Below are 22599 nucleotides of genomic sequence, written 5' to 3' on the forward strand. Positions count from 1 at the left end.
GCTTCTCACCATTGATCTGCAACTGTGTCTTCCATTGTGCCATCGATCTTTGCACAAATTTTCTGATGTTTCTACTGACTCCTGTTATTTCTAGGCACTGTATTATCCAATCATGTGGCAGAGAGTCAAATGCCTTTTTGTAGTCAATCCATGCCACATTCAGGTTGGTCTTCCTTCTCTTGCAGTTTTCCAAGATCATTTTGTCTATTAGGAGTTGATCTTTTGTTCCTCTGCTATTGGGGCGGTTTCCTTTCTGCTCAGGTGGAAAGAGATTGTTTTCAACTAGATGCTGTTGCACTGCATCAGCTACTACACCAGTTAGTAATTTGAAAGTTGTTGGTAAGCAGGTAATTGGCCTGTAGTTACCTGGTGTTATTATTATTATTATTATTATTATTATTATTATTATTATTATTATTATTATGTGGGAAACAGTAGAGCAAAGCCAGAACCGAAATTCTCATGCCAAAATCTCCAAGTGTAACTGCCCCACCCCACCCCACACCCCTGTGGCACTTTCCCCCTGCTGGTTTCCCATTGTCCAACTATATTCAAATGTGGTGTTTTGGGAACGGCCCCCCCAACTCTGGCCTGGCCAGCAGGCCATCCTGAGCCATTTGACTTTGACATTGTGTCTCCAGAAGGTATGGTGAATATTGAACCTTCCCCCCTCTCATTCAGCTTCCTCCCCCCCCCCCAAAGAGTTCATGGCAGACTGGCATCAAGCAATACCAAGCCCAGGCATGAGATGCCAGTTCTGATAGTAATATACAGTAGTGGCCAAAATTGTGGAAACCTTTTGGGAAAAGTATACAGTAGAAATGCCACCTTTGGTTAAGTTTTCACCCATTTTCCTTCTCATTTCTTTATAACTGTAGCCTTCTTCACTTCATAATCCTATTTTACATCGCTTTCTGGGTGACCAGTCAACTCTTTGCACCATTACTTTAATTTTATGACATTTTACAAGCTCACTCAATGAAAGAACACACAAAAAACCCCAGCGAACTTGACAGTGATCAAATCTCACACTGACAAATGTCCTCCTCTCAGCTTCAATAAATGACATCAATAACTGGATCCTAGTGTGATCTGATTGGCTCATGGCCAAAACAAGATGGCACCTGATTGGCTTTCTAAACACACACGCTCATTGGCTACCATCAGATGAAGGAAAGCTACCTGAGATCAACCTAAGCAAAGTTGTGCTTCCTTTTTCTGGTTATTTGGCTGTAACTTTTCATAGAATACAGTACAGATAATTGAGCAAACTACGTTGCCTTACAGTCTTGATTAAATGATCTTTCCATTGATATATAATTTTATGGTGCTACTCCCCCCAGAAAAGTGGTGTGATTAGCCATCAAACCTCAAAAATACACTTTTCCCAAATGGTTTCCACAATTTTGGCCACTACTGTAGTTTGCAATAGTGGTGAATATCTGTGGCTCGGGTGTGGGATGAGGGTGAAGGTTCATTCTCTGAGCTTGTGGGTTGGTTTCTTAATATTTTGTTAGCAGGCTAGGTAATTTCTTCAGCAGAGTTTAGGGCAGAGGTTCCCAACCTTTGGGGCACTAGGGACCGGTTCCATGGAGAAAGTTTTTTCCACAGACAGGAGGGTGCGTGGTTTTGTGTGCTGCCTGCATCCCACGGATGGGGCTTTGCTTGTTTGTGTGGACCGGTTGCTGGCATGCTGCGGCCTAGACTGGGGGTTGGGGACCCCTGGTTTAGGGGATGTCAGTGTCAGTTTTTATAAGGGCTTGAGGTGTGGATGTGTCACATGAGGATCTTGTGATGCATCTTATGGGGATGTTACATCAGATTAAGGCAGTGGTTCTCAACCTGTGGGTTGGGACCCCATTTGGGGTCGAACGACCATTTCACGGGGATCGCCAAATAACGCAGTCTGCCATTTTTTCCCCCTTTTCCTTAGCTGTGCTACTCCCTTTTATTCTATTGGCTTTTGAAAGCCAATAGAATAGACTCTCTTGAATAGAGTCTAATTCTATTGGCTTTCAAAAGCCAATAGGAATTGTCCAGGCTGTCTCTGCCCTGCTGAGCCCACCAAAAGTCCCAGTCTGCAAACGGTGCTGCACCAGTTGAGTAGTCTTCGACTTACGACTGGTTGAGTAGTCCTTGACTTACGACCGGTTGGGGGTCGCGGCATTAAAAAGATTGGGAACCACTGGATTAAGGTCATTGGGAGGTGAATTGCTGGTGGGGGGGCTTGCGTGGGTTGGTTAAGGGTCAGTGCCATCTCTTTTTGGCTATTTGGATTCTGAGAGGTTTTTAGGCTGGTTGTAATCTCTACCCACACTGACAACAAACAACACCAGTTCGACTGGGGCAACACTAAAATCATCAGCCACGCTACCACCCGCCACGCTTGCGAGTTCATTGAAGCTTGGCACTCCACAAGCAAGTCCATCAACAGACACATTGTCCTACAACCAGCCTCAGTGATATAGTTGATGTAAGTAAATGCACCTAGTAATGTTAAAGGTTTACGATCTTGTGGGGACACATTACTAGCTGTCCAGGGCTGCAGGTTGGACACACCTGGGCTAAATCATCCCATATTCATCCGAAGAAATCGGAAGTAATTCATTTAGTTTGGAACATATTTTCCTATCAGAGAAACGATGACAAAGAATCCGGATGGGATGCCCAAAGTTAGTTCCTGCTTTGCCTGGCTTTTAGGCAAATGTGCCAAAAAAACCAAACATTTAGGCAAATCTTCAAAATAGCATTTACATGTCTGATGTGACAACGAGTAGATGACATAAGGCATCTGACCTATCTTTTTGGCCATGGGATAGTCCCAAAGTCAATGCAAGCAAGCTGAAGAAGAATTTGGTAGAAGACCTCCAAGCTCTCTTGGAACTTGCCTGCTCCATTATTTGTCTGAAATATATAGATTTTTTTTTTCAATTAGACATCAGTTTTCTTGGACAATAAGTTTGCACCACAAAAGGCCACAACATGGGGAGCAGAATCAGTTCTGAGTCTAAAGAATTGATGAAGCGATCACGAGAGCTTGAGAAAAGACTTCAGGAAGATGCAGTCAAGGATTCTAGGACCGTCAAGTTGTTGCTGTTGGGTAAATATAGATATTTACATTTTTGATCTTCAAATTGATTTGCCCCCAGCTAGTCAGAGCTGCTTATTTTAAAATCTAACGGGGCAGAAGAAGGAAAGTTTTATTTAAAAGTAATGTGCAGATATGTTGCAAATCATAAATCTCATATCAGTTTTTTCTGGGGGAAAAAAAACCTGATTGTGGATTGCCATTTTGCTTTTAAATTGAGAACTGCAATCCAAGATGCTATGAAGATCCAAACTGCAGATGGAAGTCTGAACAAGGAGAGTGTTCCTCCAATAGTGATTGCTGGGTTATAGGCACTGAAATCTCAGAATCTATTTGCTGAAGCAGAAATGTATGCAAAAATGAATTTGAAAAGTTACATTTGAAATCTGCGTGAGAACCAGGGCCATTGAACTAAGAAATTTGCTGATTTGGTTTATTTTGCTTGTTTTCTTTTTAATTCAGGTTTGGGAATGGTCAATTTGCAACTTGTCTTGTGGCCTAACAGGTGAATTACTTGATAAGGAAGATTTCCTTTTGGGAGGAAATAAATTAAAAAATAAATAGTGAACTATGTTAGTGTGTGAAATGGGTGTCTTTCTGTGTGGGTCGTCTGTATATCTTTTAAACATATGACTAAAACATACGAAGAACAGTTGCTGGAATTGGGTATGTCTAGTTTAACGAAGAGAAGGACGAGGGGGGACATGATAGCTATGTTCCAATATCTCAGGAGTTGCCCCAAAGTAGAGGGAGTCAAGCTATTTTCCAAAGTGCCTGAAGGCAGAACAAGAAACGATGGATGGAAACTAATCAAGAAGAGAAGCAACCTAGAACTAAGGAGAAACTTTCTGACCATTAGAACAATTAACCAGTGGAACAACCTGCCTCCAGAAGCGGTGAATGCTCCAACACTGGAAATTTTTAAGAAGAGACTGGACAACCATTTGTCCGAAATGGTATAGGGTTTCCTGCCTGAGCAGGGGGTTGGACTAGAACAGGGGTGTCAAACTCACAACGTCACATGACGTATCACGACGTATCGCGACTTTTTCCCCATTGCCGGCAATGGGGTGGGCGCGTTTTTGGTGTGACGCATCCGGCCCGCGGCCGGCAATTTGACATCCCTGAACTAGAAGACTTGCAAGGTCACTTCCAACTCTGTTATTCTGCTAATGATTTATCTGGTGAATAGTAGAAAGATGAGAACTTTCTGAATATTTTCACAATATTGATGAGACTGTTTCTACTTAGTAAATCAAACTTGTGTTAAGTAGGGCCTTTGTTTGCTTATCAAAAATACAACCGTAGTGGAAAGAATTTAGCCCGTGAGATGTGCCTTCTCTGATGGAGTCGCATGACAACGTTTGTCAAAATTTCCTTGCTGACAAGACTGGAATTATTCAACCGAATGCCCTTCACATTCTAAAAATGCCAGCAGGTTATGCAAGATGTCAAATAGAGGCAGGAGAACAGGGGACAGGTGCAGTTGTGTTTTAAAGCTGTAAGAACTTTTGGAAACAGATGATTTCACATTTAAGAGTGATAGAATTGCAAGGGGGAGCTTGGAAGATATATAATCGGAATCCTTTCGAGAGCAAAGACACAGCTTCTGTTCGAAGATCTCCAGTGACTGAAAGATTGCAGTTGCTTTAAATCAGTGGTTCTCAATCTGTGGGTCGGGACCCCATTTGGGGTCGAACGACCATTTCACGGGGGTCGCCAAACAATGCAGTCCGCCATTTTTTTCCCCCCTTTTCCTTAGCTGTGCTATTCCCTTTTATTCTATTGGCTTTTGAAAGCCAATAGAATAGACTCTCTTGAATAGAGTCTAATTCTGTTGGCTTTCAAAAGCCAATAGGAATTGTCCAGGCTGTCTCTGCCCTGTTGAGCCCGCCAAAAGTCCCGTTCTGCAAACGGTGCTGCACCAGTTGAGTAGTCCTCGACTTACGACCGGTTGGGGGGTCGCAGCATTAAAAAGGTTGAGAACCACTGCTTTAAATGATTGTTTGATCATCCCCATGCATTTAGCCACTAGAGTCTCCAAACCTTTTAGCCAAACATATCCTCTCTGGTGGCTTAAATTAAACCTAGTCTGATCTTTTGGAATTGCAGAAAGTAAATTCTTCCAGAAGGGATAGCAAGATTGGAAAATTTTCGTCCAAAAACAGCATTTGCACACTCACTGCACAAGCTCTGCCTTTTCTGAACATGTGGGAGATGTCGCAGCAGATACGCAAAAGGGGCAGAGCTGTTGCTGTGACAGCATAATGACAGAACATTTGCCATGTGCTATGCCCCCTCCCTCTTTGAACCCTAGTTTCATCCTGATCTGCATCTTCCATCAGTTTCTAGTTTTCCACATTAGAAGGTCTTGTTTCCAAAACTGACTTAATCTATTATATCTCTTCCCTTTTTCTAATTCCAGAATCGCATTTGTCCTGGGTGCTTACAAACCACTGTTTGCTTGTTCAGTTCCAACAGCAAGCCATCAATGCATCCATGCTTTGGCTGGGTCATTGTGGAGTATGACAGGGTTTCTAGGCTGAGAATGACTAGCCAGAAGTTATCCAGATGTCTCCCTGTAGAAAGATCCTTCTTGGTCTTGTTATTGTTAGTTGTGAAGTCGTGTCCGACCTATCGCGACCCCATGGACAACGTTCCTCCAAGCCTTCCTACCCTCTACCATCTTCTGGAGTCCATTTAAGTTCACGCCTACTGCTTCAGTGACTCCATCCAGCCACCTCATTCTCTGTCATCCCCTTCTTCTCTTGCCCTCAATCTTTCCCAGCAATCTTGGCCTTGGGAGATTTTAATTCTTCTTTATTTTTTCGGGAAGGTGAACAACAGAACTCATGGCACATTAACAGGCTAAAGTGAAAAAAATTATTAGTTGTGCTCTTCCTAGCCTTGGCTTTCAGATACATTTGGGTCAGCCCAGTCTCCGAAGAGCCTGAAGGAAGGACAAGAAGCAACAGGTGGAAATTAACCAAGGAGAGAAGCAACCTAGAACTAAGGAGAAATTTCCTGACAGTTAGAACAATCAACCAGTGGAACAACCTGCCTCCAGAAGCGGTGAATGCTCCAACACTGGAAGTTTTCAAGAAGAAATTGGACAACCATTTGCCTGAAATGGTATAGGGTTTCCTGCTTGAGCAGGGGGTTGGACTAGATGACCTCCAAGGTCCCTTCCAACTCTGTTATTCTGATCTATTCTATTCTATTATCTGTACTGTAATCCTCTAGCTCTCTATGTATTTTGCATGTACATGATTTTTTTTTGGGGGGGGGCAGGTGTTTCTGCTCTATAGTACAAACAAAATTACTGGGGATCAGTTCTGTCCCCCTTCCAAAATGCATTTAAACAGGGGCTGGTTTCCTGTTTGCCAAGTTGCAGGTGCAAAAGCAGAATGTTGACAAAATTGTCATCCTATCTATGAAATTAGCCATTGCAAAATAATTATGATAAATTGCATATTCACCGAGTTGGAAATTGATGCTTTCTTGCCCATGCATTGTTTGTTTTACCCCAAGGGCTGCTTTCCATATGACTGATGCTTTCTTGTTATCCATTTTGCCAAATTAGGGGCAAATTACTTACATGTAAATCCAAATGCTAAAAAACAGGCAGATGTTTGGGCAGACAAATAAATGAATATTTAACAGCAACCAGAGCACGCTGTTTTGACTAGAGATACACCTAAGGGAAGACAGAAATTCAAATTAAGATTTGAAGTGGCTTTTCAAACCCTGGCTAAGAGGAAATCTGTTGAGCCAATAAAGCTATAGCAAAATTTAAGACAATTTAGTTCAAGTCCATATGTCATATTTACATTTGTTTTCTTTCTTGCAGGAGCTGGTGAATCAGGCAAGAGCACTATTGGGAAACAAATGAAGTAAGTCTATCAACATTTAGGTCCCTTTGGGTACAACTCTGTTGGGTTCCGAGAAGAGAAGAGAAGAGAAGAGAAGAGAAGAGAAGAGAAGAGAAGAGGGATGAATAGAATAGAATAGAATAGAATAGAATAGAATAGAATAGAATAGAATAGAATAGAATAGAATAGAATAGAATAGAATAGAATAGAATGCAATACAATACAATACAATACAATACAATAGATATTGGAATACAGAAGAGAAGAGAAGAGAAGAGAAGAGAAGAGAAGAGAAGAGAAGAGAAGGGAAGGGAAGGGAAGGGAAGGGAAGGGAAGGGAAGGGAAGGGAAGGGAAGGGAAGGGAAGGGAAGGGAATGGAATGGAGTGGAGTGGAATGGAATATGGAATGGAATAGAATATGGAATGGAATAGAATATGGAATGGAATAGAATATGGAATGGAATATGGAATGGAATAGAATATGGAATGGAATAGAATATGGAATGGAATAGAATAGAATAGAATAGAATAGAATAGAATAGAATAGAATAGAATAGAATGGAATGGAATGGAATGGAATGGAATGGAATGGAATGGAGTGGAGTGGAGTGGAGTGGAGTGGAGTGGAGTGGAGTGGAATGGAATGGAATATGGAATGGAATGGAATGGAACGGAACGGAACAGAAAGGAGTGGAGTGGATTTCAGAAATGCTACATGATTGTTGTAGGTATAATAACACAGTTCTGACAGCCAATCCGAGTATCTTTCTGTCTCTTCTTAAATTTAATAATTCAAGGTGGGTTAATTTGAATTTCTTTCTCCTGCTTCCTCCAGTTCCTGGACTGCGCAATCACTTCTCCTAGTTTCTTCTTAACATCTCTTTCATGCCATTCTGAAGGTCAGCGATAAATTCCTTTACACAGATTTGACAACCCTCTCTCTGCACCTACGGCCTGCTAAAATGTACACAATTTGCATCAGATCCATCCTGCTGCTGAAGAACGTGAGCACATACAATTAACCATGTGTGGTCTCTCAAGATTAGACAGCGTGTTATGATCTTACGAAACCCAGGATATCTGTTTATCCGTTATGGAAATCAAAGAGGATCCTTACACCAACTCTTCTAGGATCGCTACCTCAGACTGCTTAGAAGACTGTTTGTTCAAAGTGTCTATGGAGGTTCTCAGTCATCCAGATCGTGATTATCCCAAAAGGCAACTGGACTTTCTTGTTTTTCTCTGAAGACGTTTCGCTTCTCATCCAAGAAGCTTCTTCAGCTCTGACTGGATGGTGGGGAGTGGAAGGATTTATACTCCTTGCAGACAGCTGGTCATTTGTATTCTTTTAGACACAGGGACACAGGGCAGAAAACATCCTGCAGTCAAGAAGGATTTACACTCATTTGCACTATTCAGGTGACCCTGAGGACACAGGGTAACCTCCAACATTGCTCTAAAAGAAGGCAAATAACCGGCTGTGTGCAAGGGATATAAATCTTTCCATTCCCCACCATCCAGCCAGCGCTGAAGAAGCTTCTCGGAGGAGAAGCAAAACGTCTTCAAAGAAAAAAAAACGCACCTTGGGACAGTTTGTTCAAAACCAATTACACATCCATGATTGGATGTTTGATTGCAAACTAGCTAGTTTCCACTACTTTTAGACCCCACAGGTGTTCTTGTTTTTAATTCTCGTTCTTCTAAGAGTTGCCATCTTTTTTATTTATTTATTTTTTTTGGCAGGATCATCCATAAACATGGCTACACAGATCGGGAATGTCAGGAGTATAAATCGGTGGTTTACAGCAACACACTGCAGTCCATTCTGTCGATCGTAAAAGCGATGCCCACACTAGGAATCGAATATGAGAATGCACAAAGCCAAGTGAGTGGGAGACCTGTCACAAAAAGCAATGTGCAAAAACGCAGTGCCTGATTATATGCATTATAATAGTGTAATATGTGCTGCAGTTGGTTTTATGCGTTCTCTATGTGTAGATGTGATCTTTCTGAATAGTCACTTGTCTAAAAGACCGAAATAGTAGTCCGAAGAGCTAATCAAGGCTCCCAGCGTATCTCCTATCTTTACACCATCAGTTAGCACAGGTGGTGTTGAAATGGACAACTTGTTACACTATGGCCAACTTGCAATGGTCAACTCTACTACAACCAATTCACCATGGCCAATGTGTCATGGCCAATTTGCCCCAGGACAACTTGCTGAGGGACAATGCAACAATTCAATTCAATTATTTAAAATCATTTTGAAAATATTTAATTTTCTGCCATTCACATTTCATTTCATTCCCCCCTCTCTCTCTTAAGTTGGTATCCTTTCTTTAATGACTCTATTCCACTATTCCTTCGATATGAGTGTAACTCTTTTTTTTTTTTTTGCTTATCTAAATAATTTATTTAATCATCACTGAATAACAACATAATATTTTAAAAGTGTTGAGTGGCGCTTTGGTGCGTTTGGTCTCTGTCTCTAATCTGATGCTGTCTAAATATGTTAGATTTCCTGAGATAGATAGATAGATAGATAGATAGATAGATAGATAGATAGATAGATAGATAGATAGATATAGAGCAGTGGTTCTCAACCTTTCTAATGCCGTGACCCCATAATACAGTTCCCCATGTTGTGGTGACCCCAAGTGGGTGTGGCCACCAATAAGAGGGAGTAGGACAGCTAGGGAAAAGGGAAAAAAATGGCGGACAGCATGGTTTGGCGACCCCCATGAAATGGTCGTTCGACCCCAAATGGGGTCCCGACCCACAGGTTGAGAACCACTGATATTGAGAGACAGAGATAGAGATAGATAGATGATAGATACATAGATAGATAGATAGATAGATAGATAGATAGATAGATAGATAGATAGATAGATAGATAGACAGACAGACAGACAGACAGACAGACAGACAGACAGACAGACATATATATAGATATAGATATAGATATAGATATAGATATAGATATAGATATAGATATAGATATAGATAGTGCTTTTTTCTAAAATAAAAGGTGCCGGAACTCACACACATCATACAGCCCGCCTTGCCTACCCTACAAGTTTCCATCCAAAAAAGGTGCTGGAACTCCGTTCTGGGTGTTCTATGAGAAAAAAAGCCCTGGATATAGAGATAGAGATAGAGGTAGAGGTAGAGGTAGAGGTAGAGGTAGAGATAGAGATAATAGAGATAGAGATAGAGATAGAGAGATAGAACCATGACAATTGTGTTAGAAGTAGTATATGTTTTGTTTTGTTTTTAATTTTTGCTATTCATTTGTTTATTGACTGAAATATTTTTATACCCCTCCAGTCTTCATGGTCAAAAGTGGTTTAAACCTCATCTGAAATTCTAACTGATGGCTCCCATTTAGGAACACAATAAAGAAGAGAGTCATGTTCAGTTATTTAATTTCAGGAAGATGGAAAGCAGCTTTATGCCATGGCAGATATCCTAGAGGATGGATCCATGTCTTCTGAACTGGCTGGTCTCATCAAGCGCCTGTGGAAGGATCCAGGGATCCAGGCTTGTTTTGAAAGAGCATCAGAGTATCAACTCAATGACTCGGCTGCTTAGTGAGTGGCATTCTTTCAATTGAACTCTAGTCAATTCCCGGCTGATCCATAGATTCCTCGGGTGAAAACTGCATCCAGTAGAGATGCAAAGGGCTTCACAAACTATGTGCATTTGAATGTCTATCCATGATGTTTCCATATTTTTCCATATAGTGGTTTTGTTTTTTTGTTTTTTTGCTATCTGAAACTACAATTCCAAGCAGATTTGCTTTCCTTCTAAATGTATCTTCTAGAAAGATTAGCAGAATCTATTATTCCTTTCAAGCAGGACAAACCTGATTTTATTTTGCAAAATATTGATAAAAGCTTTCTCTCTCTCTTTCTCTCTCTTATTCTTTCTCTCTTTCTTTCTCTCTGTCTCTCTTTCTCTCTGTTTTTCTCTCTTTCTCTCACTTTCTCTTTCTTTCTCTGTCTCTCTTATTCTCTTTCTCTGTTTCTCTCTCTTTCTCTGTCTCTGTTTTTCTCTCTCTTTCTCTCTTTCTTTCTCTCACTTTCTTTATCTCTCTCTCTCTTTCTCTTTCTCTGTGTTTTCTCTCTTTCTTTCTCTCTGTCTCTCTTTCTCTCCCTGTTTTTTCTCTCTTTCTTTCTCTTACTTTCTTTATATCTCTCTCTGTTTCTCTTTCTCTGTCTGTTTTCTCTCTTTCTCTCTGTTTTTTATTCTCTCTCTCTGTTTCTCTTTCTCTGTGTTTTTTCTCTCTTTCTTTCTCTCTGTCTGTCTCTCTTTCTAATTCTCTCTCTCTCTCTTTCTCTCTCTGTCTCTTTCTCTCTCTCTCTCTCTCTCTCTCTCTCTCTCTCTCTCTCCCTCCCTCCCTCCCTCCCTCTCATTAATGCAGTTACCTCAATGATTTGGAAAGATTGACAGCTCCTGACTATGTCCCTAATGAGCAAGATGTCCTTCGCTCACGAGTGAAAACAACAGGAATTATTGAGACACAGTTTTCTTTCAAGGACTTGCACTTTCGGTAACCAAGCAATCCTTCCATTCTAGTTCCCTTTCCAACGAATATACACAGTATGTAGATTCACAGAAAAGGAGGGCTGTCAGGAGAGTTGAGGTCAAACAATGTAGGATGGCAGCGACAATCATCAATGCAGAGCAGAGTCAGTGTGACGTGGTGAAAAAGATGTGGACTGGCATCTGAGGAGGCCCAGGTTGATTCTTTGCCCTACAAAACCCTGGATGACTTTGAGCTTGACCTCTCAATTTTTTTGGGGGGGGTCGTCGAGATAAAAATGGAAGGTGTGAATAGCAATGGCCCTTAGACCTGTATACCACTTTATAGCGCTTCACAGCCCTCTCTAAGCAGTCTACAGAGTCAACCTGTTGCCCCCCCCAACCATCTGGGTCCTCATTTTACTGACCTCAGAAGGACAGAAGGCTGAGTCAACCTTGAGCCGGTCAGGATCGAACTCCAGGCGGTGGGCAGAGTTTGCCTGCAATACTGCGTTCTCACCACTGCGCCACCCCGACTCTAATGAGGGAGCCGAGGTGGCGCAGCAGTTAGAGTGCAGTACTGCAGGCCACTTTAGCTGACTGTGTTCAGCAGGTCAGCGGTTCAAATCTCACCGGCTCAAGGTTGACTCAGCCTTCCATCCTTCCGGGGTAGGTAAATGAGGACCCAGATTGTTGGGGGCAATGTATATATTGCTTACTGGTGTACACCGCTTAGAGAGTGCTTGCACTTAAAGCGGTATATAAGTCTCATAAATAAATAAATAAGTAAAATAAGGAGCGCTTTGAGCGGCTTCTTGAGCTCCTGAAGGAAAGGCAGAATAGAAATCTCTTGAATAATTCATGAATATCCCAGCTAATCTTCGACAGGTGTTTATCTTCCCTAATCACGTTCGGTATCCTTTGACCCCGTCCCTTTGGATTAATGCCCTGGATTAACGCGGTGATACGCAAGGTGAGTTAACCACTACGTCGCTAACTATAACGCCCTTTTGCGGTTACAAAGTCGTGGAGGGGAATGAAGCGTGTATTGATTGCAGGTACCAGACCTATTTCTGTAAAATCCGTTGTTTAAAGATCTGTGGCGCCAGAGTATTTTTGACTTCTTTGAGAAAACCGTATCCTCCATTCTTTATTGGACACATTCCGTTTCATGTGATTTTTTTTGTTTAGGTTCTTCAAAAATGAACTCGGTTGATTTGTTCAGATTTGATTAAGTTTGATATAATACACAAGTAGAGAAATGCTTATCGCATAATGTTATTGTACCAGCTTCAGTTCTTCCTTCCTTCCCTCCCTTCTCTCGCTCCCTATCTTCCCTCCCTCACCTTCTTTTTTCCTTCCTTCTTTCCTCTCTTTCTTCTGTCCTTCCTTTCTTCCCTCTCTCTCTTCCCTCCTTTCTTTCTTTCTTCATTCCCCCTTCTCCCTCCCTCCCTTTCCTGTCCTTCCTGTCCTTCCTTCCTTCCTTCCTTCCTTCCTTCCTTCCTTCCTTCCTTCCCTCCCTCCCTTTCCTGTCCTTCCTGTCCTTCCTTCCTTCCTTCCTTCCTTCCTTCCTTCCTTCCTTCCTTCCCTCCCTCCCTTTCCTGTCCTTCCTTCCTCCCTCTTTCTTTCTTTCTTTCTTTCTTTCTTTTCTTCCTTCCCTCCCTCCCTCCCTTTCCTGTCCTTTCTCCCTCCCTCCCTCCCTCTTTCTTTCTTTCTTTCTTTCTTTCTTTCTTCATTCCCCCTTCTCCCTCCCTTCCTTTCCTGTCCTTCCTTCCTTCCTTCCCTCCCTCCCTCCCTTTCCTTTTTGTTTCTTCCTTCCTTTCTTCCTTCCCTCCCTCCCTTTCCTTTTTGTTTCTTCCTTCCTTTCTTCCTTCCTTCCCTCCCTCCCTCCCTCGCTCCCTCCCTCTTTCTTTCTTTCTTTCTTTCTTTCTTTCTTCATTTCCTCTTCTCCCTCCCTTCTTTTCCTGTCCCTCCTTCCTTCCTTCCCTCCCTCCCTCCCTTTCCTTTTTGTTTCTTTCCTTCCTTTCTTCCTTCCTTCCTTCCCTCCCTCCCTTTCCTGTCCTTCCTTCCTTCCTCCTTCCCTCCCTCCCTCCCTCCCTCTTTCTTTCTTTCTTTCTTTCTTTCTTTCTTTCTTTCTTTCTTTCTTTCTTTCTTCATTTCCCCTTCTCCCTCCCTTCCTTTCCTGTCCCTCCTTCCTGTCCCTCCTTTCTGTCCCTCCTTCCTTCCTTCCTTCCTTCCTTCCTTCCTTCCTTCCTTCCTTCCTTCCTTCCTTCCTTTCTTTCTTTCTTTCTTTCTTTCTTCCTCCTCCATCCCTCCCTCTGAAATGTGTTAACAGCACACACCAGGAACACAGTGACCATCTTATTAACTGCAGTTTCATTCCATAGGATGTTTGATGTGGGCGGACAGAGATCAGAGAGGAAGAAGTGGATCCACTGCTTTGAAGGAGTGACCTGCATTATCTTCTGCGTGGCCCTCAGTTCCTATGACATGGTCCTGGTGGAAGATGAGGACGTGGTAAGCGGAAGGAGAAAGAGAGCGGGATTTGCTACCTGGGTGGAAAGGATACGCTGGACTTCCTCAAAACCTTTACCAACATTTTTTTTTCCGCTTCACTGGACGAAGCTAATTGGCCGAACTGTTTTTTTTTTCACAGGAGATGTCAGGAATAACAGGACAATCTAATTGCCTCCTTGTTTTTCCCTCTGGCAGAATCGAATGCATGAAAGCCTCCACCTCTTCAACAGCATCTGTAACCACGAATGCTTTGCCAGCACTTCGATTGTGCTGTTTCTCAATAAGAAAGACCTCTTCCAAGAAAAAATCACAAAAGTACAACTCCGTGTCTGCTTTCCAGAATATGATGGTAAATTTATCTGGCTTCTTTGGGCAACATTCTGTGGAGATCATGGATGATGGTGATGATGATGATGATGATGATGATGATGATGATGATGATGATTGGGCCTCCTTCAGGTCCCGTCGGCCAGACAATGTCAGCTGGCGGGCCCTCAGGGAAGGGCCTTTTCTGTGGTGGCTCCAACATGGTGGAATCAACTTCCCCCCGAGATTCGAACTACTCCCACCTTGCTGGCCTTCAAGAAAGCCATTAAAACTCTCCTGTTCTGGCAGGCCTGGTGTTGATGTCCCCGGGGAGGCCGGGACACGATTGGGACATGTTGTATGAATGCACTCATTTTTATTGTTATATTTATTGTTTTAATTTTGTACGCCGCCCTGAGTCCCTAGGGATTGGGTGGCATATAAATTTTATTAATAAATAAATAAATAAAATAAATCATCATCATCATACAAACAGACAAGCACTTGCAACATAACACCCCGGACTTAACAATTGTCGATAAGAAAGACAAAAAAGTCTGGATAGTGGATGTGGCAGTGCCTGGAGACAGCAGAATAGACGAGAAAGAACTGGAGAAGATAACAAAATACAAAGACCTACAAATAGAAATAGAAAGACTGTGGCAAAAGCAAGCAAGGGTAGTACCAATAGTCATAGGCTCCTTGGGTGCAATCCCAAAACAACTGGAGCACCACTTGAACACCATTGGCATTGACAAATTCGCTATTAGTCAATTGCAAAAGGCGGCCTTATTAGGAACTGCTTCCATCCTGCGACGATATCTGTAATACCATCAAACATCCACATCTGCCTATCCCAGGTCCTGGGTAAGGACTCGATAGGTAGACAAAATGCCAAATCCAGTCTGAACATCTGGCTGACTATGCGATGATCGATAATAATAATAATAATAATAATAATAATAATAATAATAATAATAATAATAATAATAATAATAATAAATGCCAAATCCAGTCTGAACATCTGGCTGACTGTGCGATGATCCATAGTAATAGTAATAATAATAATTTGAAAGAGTTGGAAGGGACCTTGGAGGTCTTCTAGTCCAACCCCCTGCTCAGGCAGGAAACCCTATTATATTCTATATTCCATCAGGTCTGGAGATGGACCTTCTTCTGGTGATGTCTTCCCCATTGGTCTTGGGTGGCACAATAGCCCCTAGAAAGACTAATAGAGAAGAAGAACTAAAGACATCAGGATTCTGAGAACTGCATTTTGGTTCACCTAGACAACTGCATGCCTGGGGTTTTTTACTGTAAGGGGTTCTAGGGAGGAATGCTACTTTAGATGCCACCAAAGAAAAATGGGGAAAGGATCTGTAACTCACAATGTGTCATGTGAGAAGGAAGAGAGAGATGCAAAAGATAGATCACAATCTGAAAATGACAAGAGAGTCTGACCCCTTATCATAATAAAAAGGTGATAAAAGTGCCCAGAAATATATATGCAGTCCTTGAGTTGCCACTATAATGCAGCCTACCTATCATGCTTGGCCATGGGAGTGTCCCCGTTTGATGACCTTTTACATGGCTTTACGTGAAACTTGCTTTCAAGGTAGCTAGCAAGCTGTAAAAAATTAATTAAAAAGCACCTTTGGGACAGCCATGATCTGGATAAACTGAGAATCTCCATAGACATTTCTTCATTGGTGTTGAAAGAAAAACATTGTGTGCGGATAAGAAAAGAACAAGACGTTCTAGGCCACAACGTATTTTATGAAGTTGTCTTTGTGTTTCTCTCTAAGCAGGACCCAACACTTTTGAAGAGGCTGGAAATTATATTAAGAAGCAATTTTTAGACCTGAATATCAGAAAAGAAGACAAGGAGATCTATGCCCACATGACTTGTGCAACAGACACGCAGAACGTTAAGTTCGTGTTTGATGCTGTAACAGATATAATCATCAAAGAGAACCTCAAAGACTGTGGACTGTTTTAATTCTTCACCTGATACTGCCTACAACATTTTCCTTTTCTTTTGCAAAAATCTCTTGAACTTTTCTGGGAAACAGGTTGCCATTCTGTGTAAGTTTTTTTTTTTTTTTTTTTTAGCAAATAAGCCTCAGTAGTGCCTACTTCAGTGTTAATGTGTGTAGATTGAAGATGGATGTAAATAAAGGGGAAATAATACCTCTATTGTATCTCAGCTGCAAAATTCTAGATAACCAGTAGAGGACAGCAAAGAGATACAGAAAGCTAATGTTGCCACCTACTGGTCATTCATATATTTGTACCAAGTTAGACATTTAAGAAATAGCAAAAGTGATCAACTTTAGTCAGTCTCTTTCGTATCTCCCCAGAGTCTGATACTGTCAAATGTGATACAGAATCTCTAATGAATGCACGATTTGTTATGGTTCTGGCTAATGAAACACTTCAAAGAACTTCCAGGCATTTATTTTCATAAAAGTCAGTGATTGTTACAAAATGTCGGCACAGGCATAACGGAGGATGCTAAGATCTAACTTCTCTTCCTCTGAGCAGTTAAATTATCAGCATGTTCCCTCCCTAAATTAGCCGTCATATATCACATTATCCAATTAGTGTGAAGGTCAAAGGTTTCCTTCCTCTTTCTTTCCTGGGCTTTACCCTCACCCTCTTCTGCTCTGTATTAACCCCATAAATACCAGACAGTTCTGCAGATTGTCAAAAGCAAGAATATACAATACTTGCAGCGTTGACACAATTATTCTTTTCTTTCTGTTCTTTGGGTCATTAAATCTTGAATATATCTGCCGTTTTAATTTTGCTGAGAATGTGTTTGCTTTGATCCTACTGAAATCGCTTTCCCTATCCAGATCAATAGATTTCTACCAAGAAAAAGCTACATGGATCATCCTTTTTAAACATTCCCTGGATTTAAAAGTTAGTTGGAGCATGCTGACCTAATTCTGTTTTGCACTGCTCCTAAAACCAAACCCCATCTTTGTTATTCTTTTTGTTGGACGTAATAATTTCTACTAATAGTACAAGAACATATATGACAGCATCAGTGGGATTAACAAAGATGATTAATGGAATTTTCAGAAAATTCTGTCATCCCTTTCTTCTATTGCCCTCCATCTTTCCCAGCATCAGGCTCTTCTCCAGTGAGTCTTCCTTCTCATTAGGTGGCCAAAGTACTTGAGTTTCAACTTCAGGATCTGGCCTTCTAAAGAGCAGTCGGGGTTGATCTCCTCCAGGACTGACCAGTTTGATAGAAGAAGGGGACAACAGAGAATGAGGTGGCTGGATGGAGTCACTGAAGCAGTAGGCATGAACTTAAATGGATTCCAGAAGATGGTAGAGGACAGGAAGGCCTGGAGGAATGTTGTCCATGGGGTCGCGATGGGTCGGACATGACTTTGCAACTAACAAAAACAACAAGAAAATTCCTGTTAATTACAACATCATCCTGTTGTTTCCATCCAGAAACACCTGCTTCTGGCAACTCCTTCATTTAGCAATTTACACTGTAATTTCTGAATTTCCTGATTAAAAATTCAAATTAGAAAAACCAAATAGCCAAAGATGGATAACGATTTTCTTTCAAAATGTCCTTCTTAAGAAGTGGCAACTACTGTTATGCATACATTTAGGCAAGAAAAACCAAATGCACAAGTATAGTATAGGGGTTACCTTGCTCAATAGTAGTAACTGTGAGAGGGACCTCGGAGTCCTAGTGGACAATCACCTAAATATGAGCCAGCCATGTGCTGCAGCTGCCAAAAAAGCCAACACAGTGCTGGGCTGCATTTAATAGAGGGATAGAATCAAGATCACATGAAGTATTAATACCACTTTACAATGCCTTGGTAAGGTCACACTTGGAATACTGCATCCAGTTTTGGTCACCATGATGTAAAAAAGATGCTGAGACTCTAGAAAGAGTACAGAGAAGAGCAACAAAGATGATCAGGGGACTGGAGGCTAAAACATACAAGGAACGACTGCTGGAATTGGGTATGTCTAGTTTAATGAAGAGAAAGACGAGGGGGGACATGATAGCCATCTTCAAAAATCTCAGGGGCTGCCCCAAAGAAGAGGGAGTCAAGCTATTCTCCAAGGCGCCTGAAGGCAGAACAAGAAGCAATGGATGGAAACTAATCAAGGAGAGATTCAACCTAGAACTAAGGAGAAACTTCCTGACAATTAGGACAATTAACCAGTGGAACAATCTCCCTGCAGAAGCTGTGAATGCTCCAACACTGGAAGTTTTTAAGAAGAGACTGGACAGCCATTTGTCTGAAATGGTATAGGGTTTCCTGCCTGAGCAGGGGGTTGGACTAGATGACCTCCAAGGTACCTTCCAACTTCTTCTTCTTCTGATGATGATGATGATGATGATGAATGGAATCGGAAAACAATAAGAAGAGTTATGAATGGAATCGGGAAAACCTTGCAAGATTCTCCTGAATGAAGTCAAAAAAAACTTTGTCCGGAAGCACTGCTACACTCAAGCAAGTATAGTTAGATATGTAGCACTATTCAAAGCCAAACAGTTGCCTTGATGAATATACATGATCCTGCCACATGAGGGCAAACTGGCATCATTTGCTTTTGACATAGGTTTACGAATTATTTGGGTGGCATCGCCGACTATTAGAAACAGGGCCACAATAATTGCCCACTCAGGGAGGGGGTGAAAAATCCCTCCGTTTTGTCATTCTAGGAAAATGATTTATTCTGTACTACTTATTCCAAAACACAGTGGAAACACTCGAGTCCAATTGCCGATTTAGGGATTGGGGGGGGGGAATCCCCAGGTTTTGTCATTCTAGGAAAATGGTTTATTCTGCATTAAAAACTGGGGGGGGGGAAGGGAAGGAAAGACAAATTGCTGCAGCTTGTGAAAAATGGTCAAGTTGGATTTTACCTGGCTTTCTCAGGGCCTCAGTCCTCCAGCTAATGAAGGAAGCCAGGTTGTCTGGTTACATGAGCTGAAGCACCCAATCAGGCTGTGAACATAAAACCAATTATGCTTGGTAGAATAAACTTGCTGTGACACACACATACTATCTTAAGCTTTCATTGTGTGTGGTTTTGCAAGGCAGATCTGATGATGATGATAATGATGACGATGATGATAACAATAACAACAATAACAATAACAACAATAATGATGATGTTGGAAAGGACCTTGGAGGTCATCTAGTCCAACCCCCTGCTCAGGCAGGAAACCCTATACCATTTCAGACAAATGGCTGTCCAGTCTCTTCTTAAAAACTTCCAGTGTTGGAGCATTCACTGCTTCTGAAGGCAGGTTGTTCCACTGGTTATTGTTCCCACTATCAGGAAGTTTCTCCTTAGTTCTAGGTTGCTTCTTTCTTTGGTTAGTTTCCATTTGCTGCTTCTTGTTCTGCCTTCAGGCATTTTGGAGAATAGCTTGACTTCCTCTTCTTTATGGCAGCCCCTGAGATACTGGAACACTGCTATCATATCCCCCCTCATCCTTCTCATTAAACTAGACATACCCAATTCCAGCAACAGTTCCTTATATGTTTGAGCCTCCAGTCCCCTGATCATCTTTGTTGCTCTTCTCTGTACTCTTTCTAGAGTCTCAGCATCTTTTTTACATCGTGGTGACCAAAACTGGATGCAGTATTCCAAGTGTGGCCTTACCAAGGCATTGTAAAGTGGTATTAACACTTCATGTGATCTTGATTCTATCCCCGTGTTAATGCAGCCCAGCACTGTGTCGGCCTTTTTGGCAGCTGCAGCACATTGCTGGCTCCTATTTAAGTGATTGTCCACTAGGACTCCGAGGTCCCTCTCATAAGGTCCCTCTTATATTAGTTTATAATATAAAAATACAAAAGCAAATAATGGGAAATGTAGGGGAGGAAAAAGGGAAAACAAAAGTGTAGAGAAGAAAGGAAAAAAGAAAGAAAAAGCATTGACTTCTGGTTCTCTTTGATGCAAGGGAATAAGAAATAGCATCGAACCTCAACTTTTTACTTTTACAAAATAGTATAAACTAGCCATTTCTGTAACAACAGATCTATTTCATCAATAAAACCCTGTTGAAAGAAAAATCTTCATTAGGGTCCAGTCCAAGCTGGGAATAAACAAAATGGAGGCTGCTTTAGAAAGAAGGTTGTAGTTTATTGAAGAGAAGAGCAAGACAGAAAGATGACTCTGGAAGAAAAGAGTGAGCACATGTAGGGAGTGGGTTTTTATACCCTCTGGAGCCTTTGGTTTGGAGTTATTCTTGTGGCATGAACTTTGAGCTGAGGTTTTGAATGTGCCCTTCTAGTATTCTGATGGCGGTGGGTTAACCCTGTTATATCCTAAGGGTCATATCCTGCTTCCTTGTGGCTGTGGCTGAGGGCTATATCCTGTGTTGGATTTTTCAGGTGACGGGCTGTTGGTTCTAGGGATCTTTGTCTTTCTAATCCCATCAGCTTCTAGCTTCCTGGCTACAACCTGTCTGAAAGGTTTATCCCATCTGTGTTTCTAAAAGTGGACGTGCTTGGTTTCTGCTTGAGGGAAGGAAACTCAGGGCTGTCTTTGCCTAAATATAATATTCTGTCCTTTTTAATATCCCCCCCCCAAAATATTTCCTTGTCTAGGAGGGTGGGTGGGTGTGGACTGCCAACAACCCAAAAGCAAAGTTTCATTTTTTTTCCACCTCAAGCACAAAGTCCAGAAGTGGATTCCAAGTAGAAAAAATGTAATTGTGGTTTGTTTCCCCCCCCCCTTTTTTTTATCAAAGCAGTCATTTTGCCATCTCTGCTCACTCTGTCAGCTTTTGCAACCATTCATCCATGGTGGGGATGGAAGCATCCTCCCATTTTTGTGCATCAAGTATTCTTGGCCAGGGATAGTTACTGATAAAATAAACACACTTACAATGTCAGGGAATTATTTCCATCCCAATAGCACAAGAAATTAAAAGACGCTTGCTCCTGGGGAGGAAAGCTATGGCAAATCTAGACAGCATACTAAAAAGCAGAGACATCACCCTGCCAACAAAAGTGCGTTTAGTAAAGGCCATGGTTTTCCCAGTTGCAATGTATGGCTGTGAAAGTTGGACCATAAGAAAGGCTGAGCGCCAAAGAATGGAGGACTTTGAACTATGGTGCTGGAGAAGACTCCTGCGAGTCCCCTGGACTGCAAGGCGATCCAACCGGTCAGTCCTAGAGGAGCTCAACCTCGACTGCTCTTTAGAAGGCCAGATCCTGAAGTTGAAACTCAAATATTTTGGCCACCTAATGAGAAGGAAGGACTCACTGGAGAAGAGCCTAATGCTGGGAAAGATGGAGGGCAAGAGAAGAAGGGGACGACAGAGAATAAGGTGGCTGGATGGAGTCCCTGAAGCAGTAGGCATGAGCTTAAATGGACTCCAGAAGATGGTAGAAGACAGGAAGGCCTGGAGAAACATTGTCCATGGGGTCACGATGGGTCGGACACGACTTTGCAACAAACAACAACAACAAAGCATTATATAAAAGTGTGTTTAAATCTGGCCAGGGAGAAATTTTTGTTTTGAGGTTTTAAATGCTTCTCCTTGATATGGTAACCAACAGAGAACACTGTCTTGCTGTGACAACAGATAGAAGAAGAAAAAAAAAACCTTTCCTTCTACTGTAACTAATACAAAGTAAAAATTGTAATCAGCAATTTAATCCCACTCCTATTTCATTTCTACAGATGCTAAGTGCTTTGGATCAGGCCAGAATATAGAAATAAAGCAAAGCAAGGATACAGATTGGATCAAGGATAAACTGCCAGCCTTAAACAAAATATTCTTTGGGGCATGGGTTGTTTTTTTCCCCCTTACACCTACAGATAAATGCAGCTGGAAGGCTTCACGGATCAGTTTGTTTTCTGTGCTGAGTCATTGTAAAGAAAACATAAGAGAGTCTTTTGTCCCAGCTCTTTGTGAGTCTAACGTATCATTTGCTACAGCCACAAAAATTATAATATGTGCAGTTGGGAGTTGCCAGCTCTGGAGCGTATGTAAAATGCCGCTTTGGACTTGAGGTTTCCCTTAAATATAGTTCACGGTTTCGGCAGTTTCCGTAAACCTATAATAAAGAGCCCAGCTTTAAGTTCTCCAATTGCAGGGTGGACTTGTAGAGGAACAGAGCTGTTAATTTTCTTTATAACCTCCTATTTAAATTTCTTGCCTGGCAGAGGACATGCATCCGAGATGTATCTACTGCAAAGAAGCACACTTCAAAAACGTTAAAAGACTTTTAGTCTGGACTAGCACTTCAGAGCATCTTGGATTGCAGTAAATCTTAAAAA

General features: G+C 41.7%; 1 protein-coding gene across 2 annotated transcripts; it reads left to right on the forward strand.

Moving 5' to 3' along the window:
• The first annotated feature begins 2982 nt into the window (after positions 1 to 2982).
• On the forward strand, positions 2983 to 16306 carry LOC120299800 (guanine nucleotide-binding protein G(t) subunit alpha-3). Of its 2 annotated transcripts, none has more exons than XM_039325007.1 (8): positions 2983 to 3100; positions 6939 to 6981; positions 8704 to 8860; positions 10393 to 10550; positions 11384 to 11512; positions 13872 to 14001; positions 14197 to 14350; positions 16116 to 16306. In XM_039325007.1, the coding sequence occupies exons 1-8, from the start codon at positions 2983 to 2985 to the stop codon at positions 16304 to 16306; spliced, it is 1080 nt and encodes a 359-aa protein (XP_039180941.1). The 2 variants fall into 2 exon arrangements, with proteins under 2 accessions (XP_039180941.1, XP_039180943.1); XM_039325009.1 differs by having other exon boundaries at positions 8704 to 8845.
• The last annotated feature ends 6293 nt before the right edge of the window (positions 16307 to 22599 follow it).

This window comes from Crotalus tigris, unplaced genomic scaffold, assembly GCF_016545835.1.
Source record: "Crotalus tigris isolate CLP2741 ecotype Arizona unplaced genomic scaffold, ASM1654583v1 scf7180000024315.672297, whole genome shotgun sequence".
In the NCBI taxonomy this organism is placed as follows: Eukaryota; Metazoa; Chordata; class Lepidosauria; order Squamata; family Viperidae; genus Crotalus; species Crotalus tigris.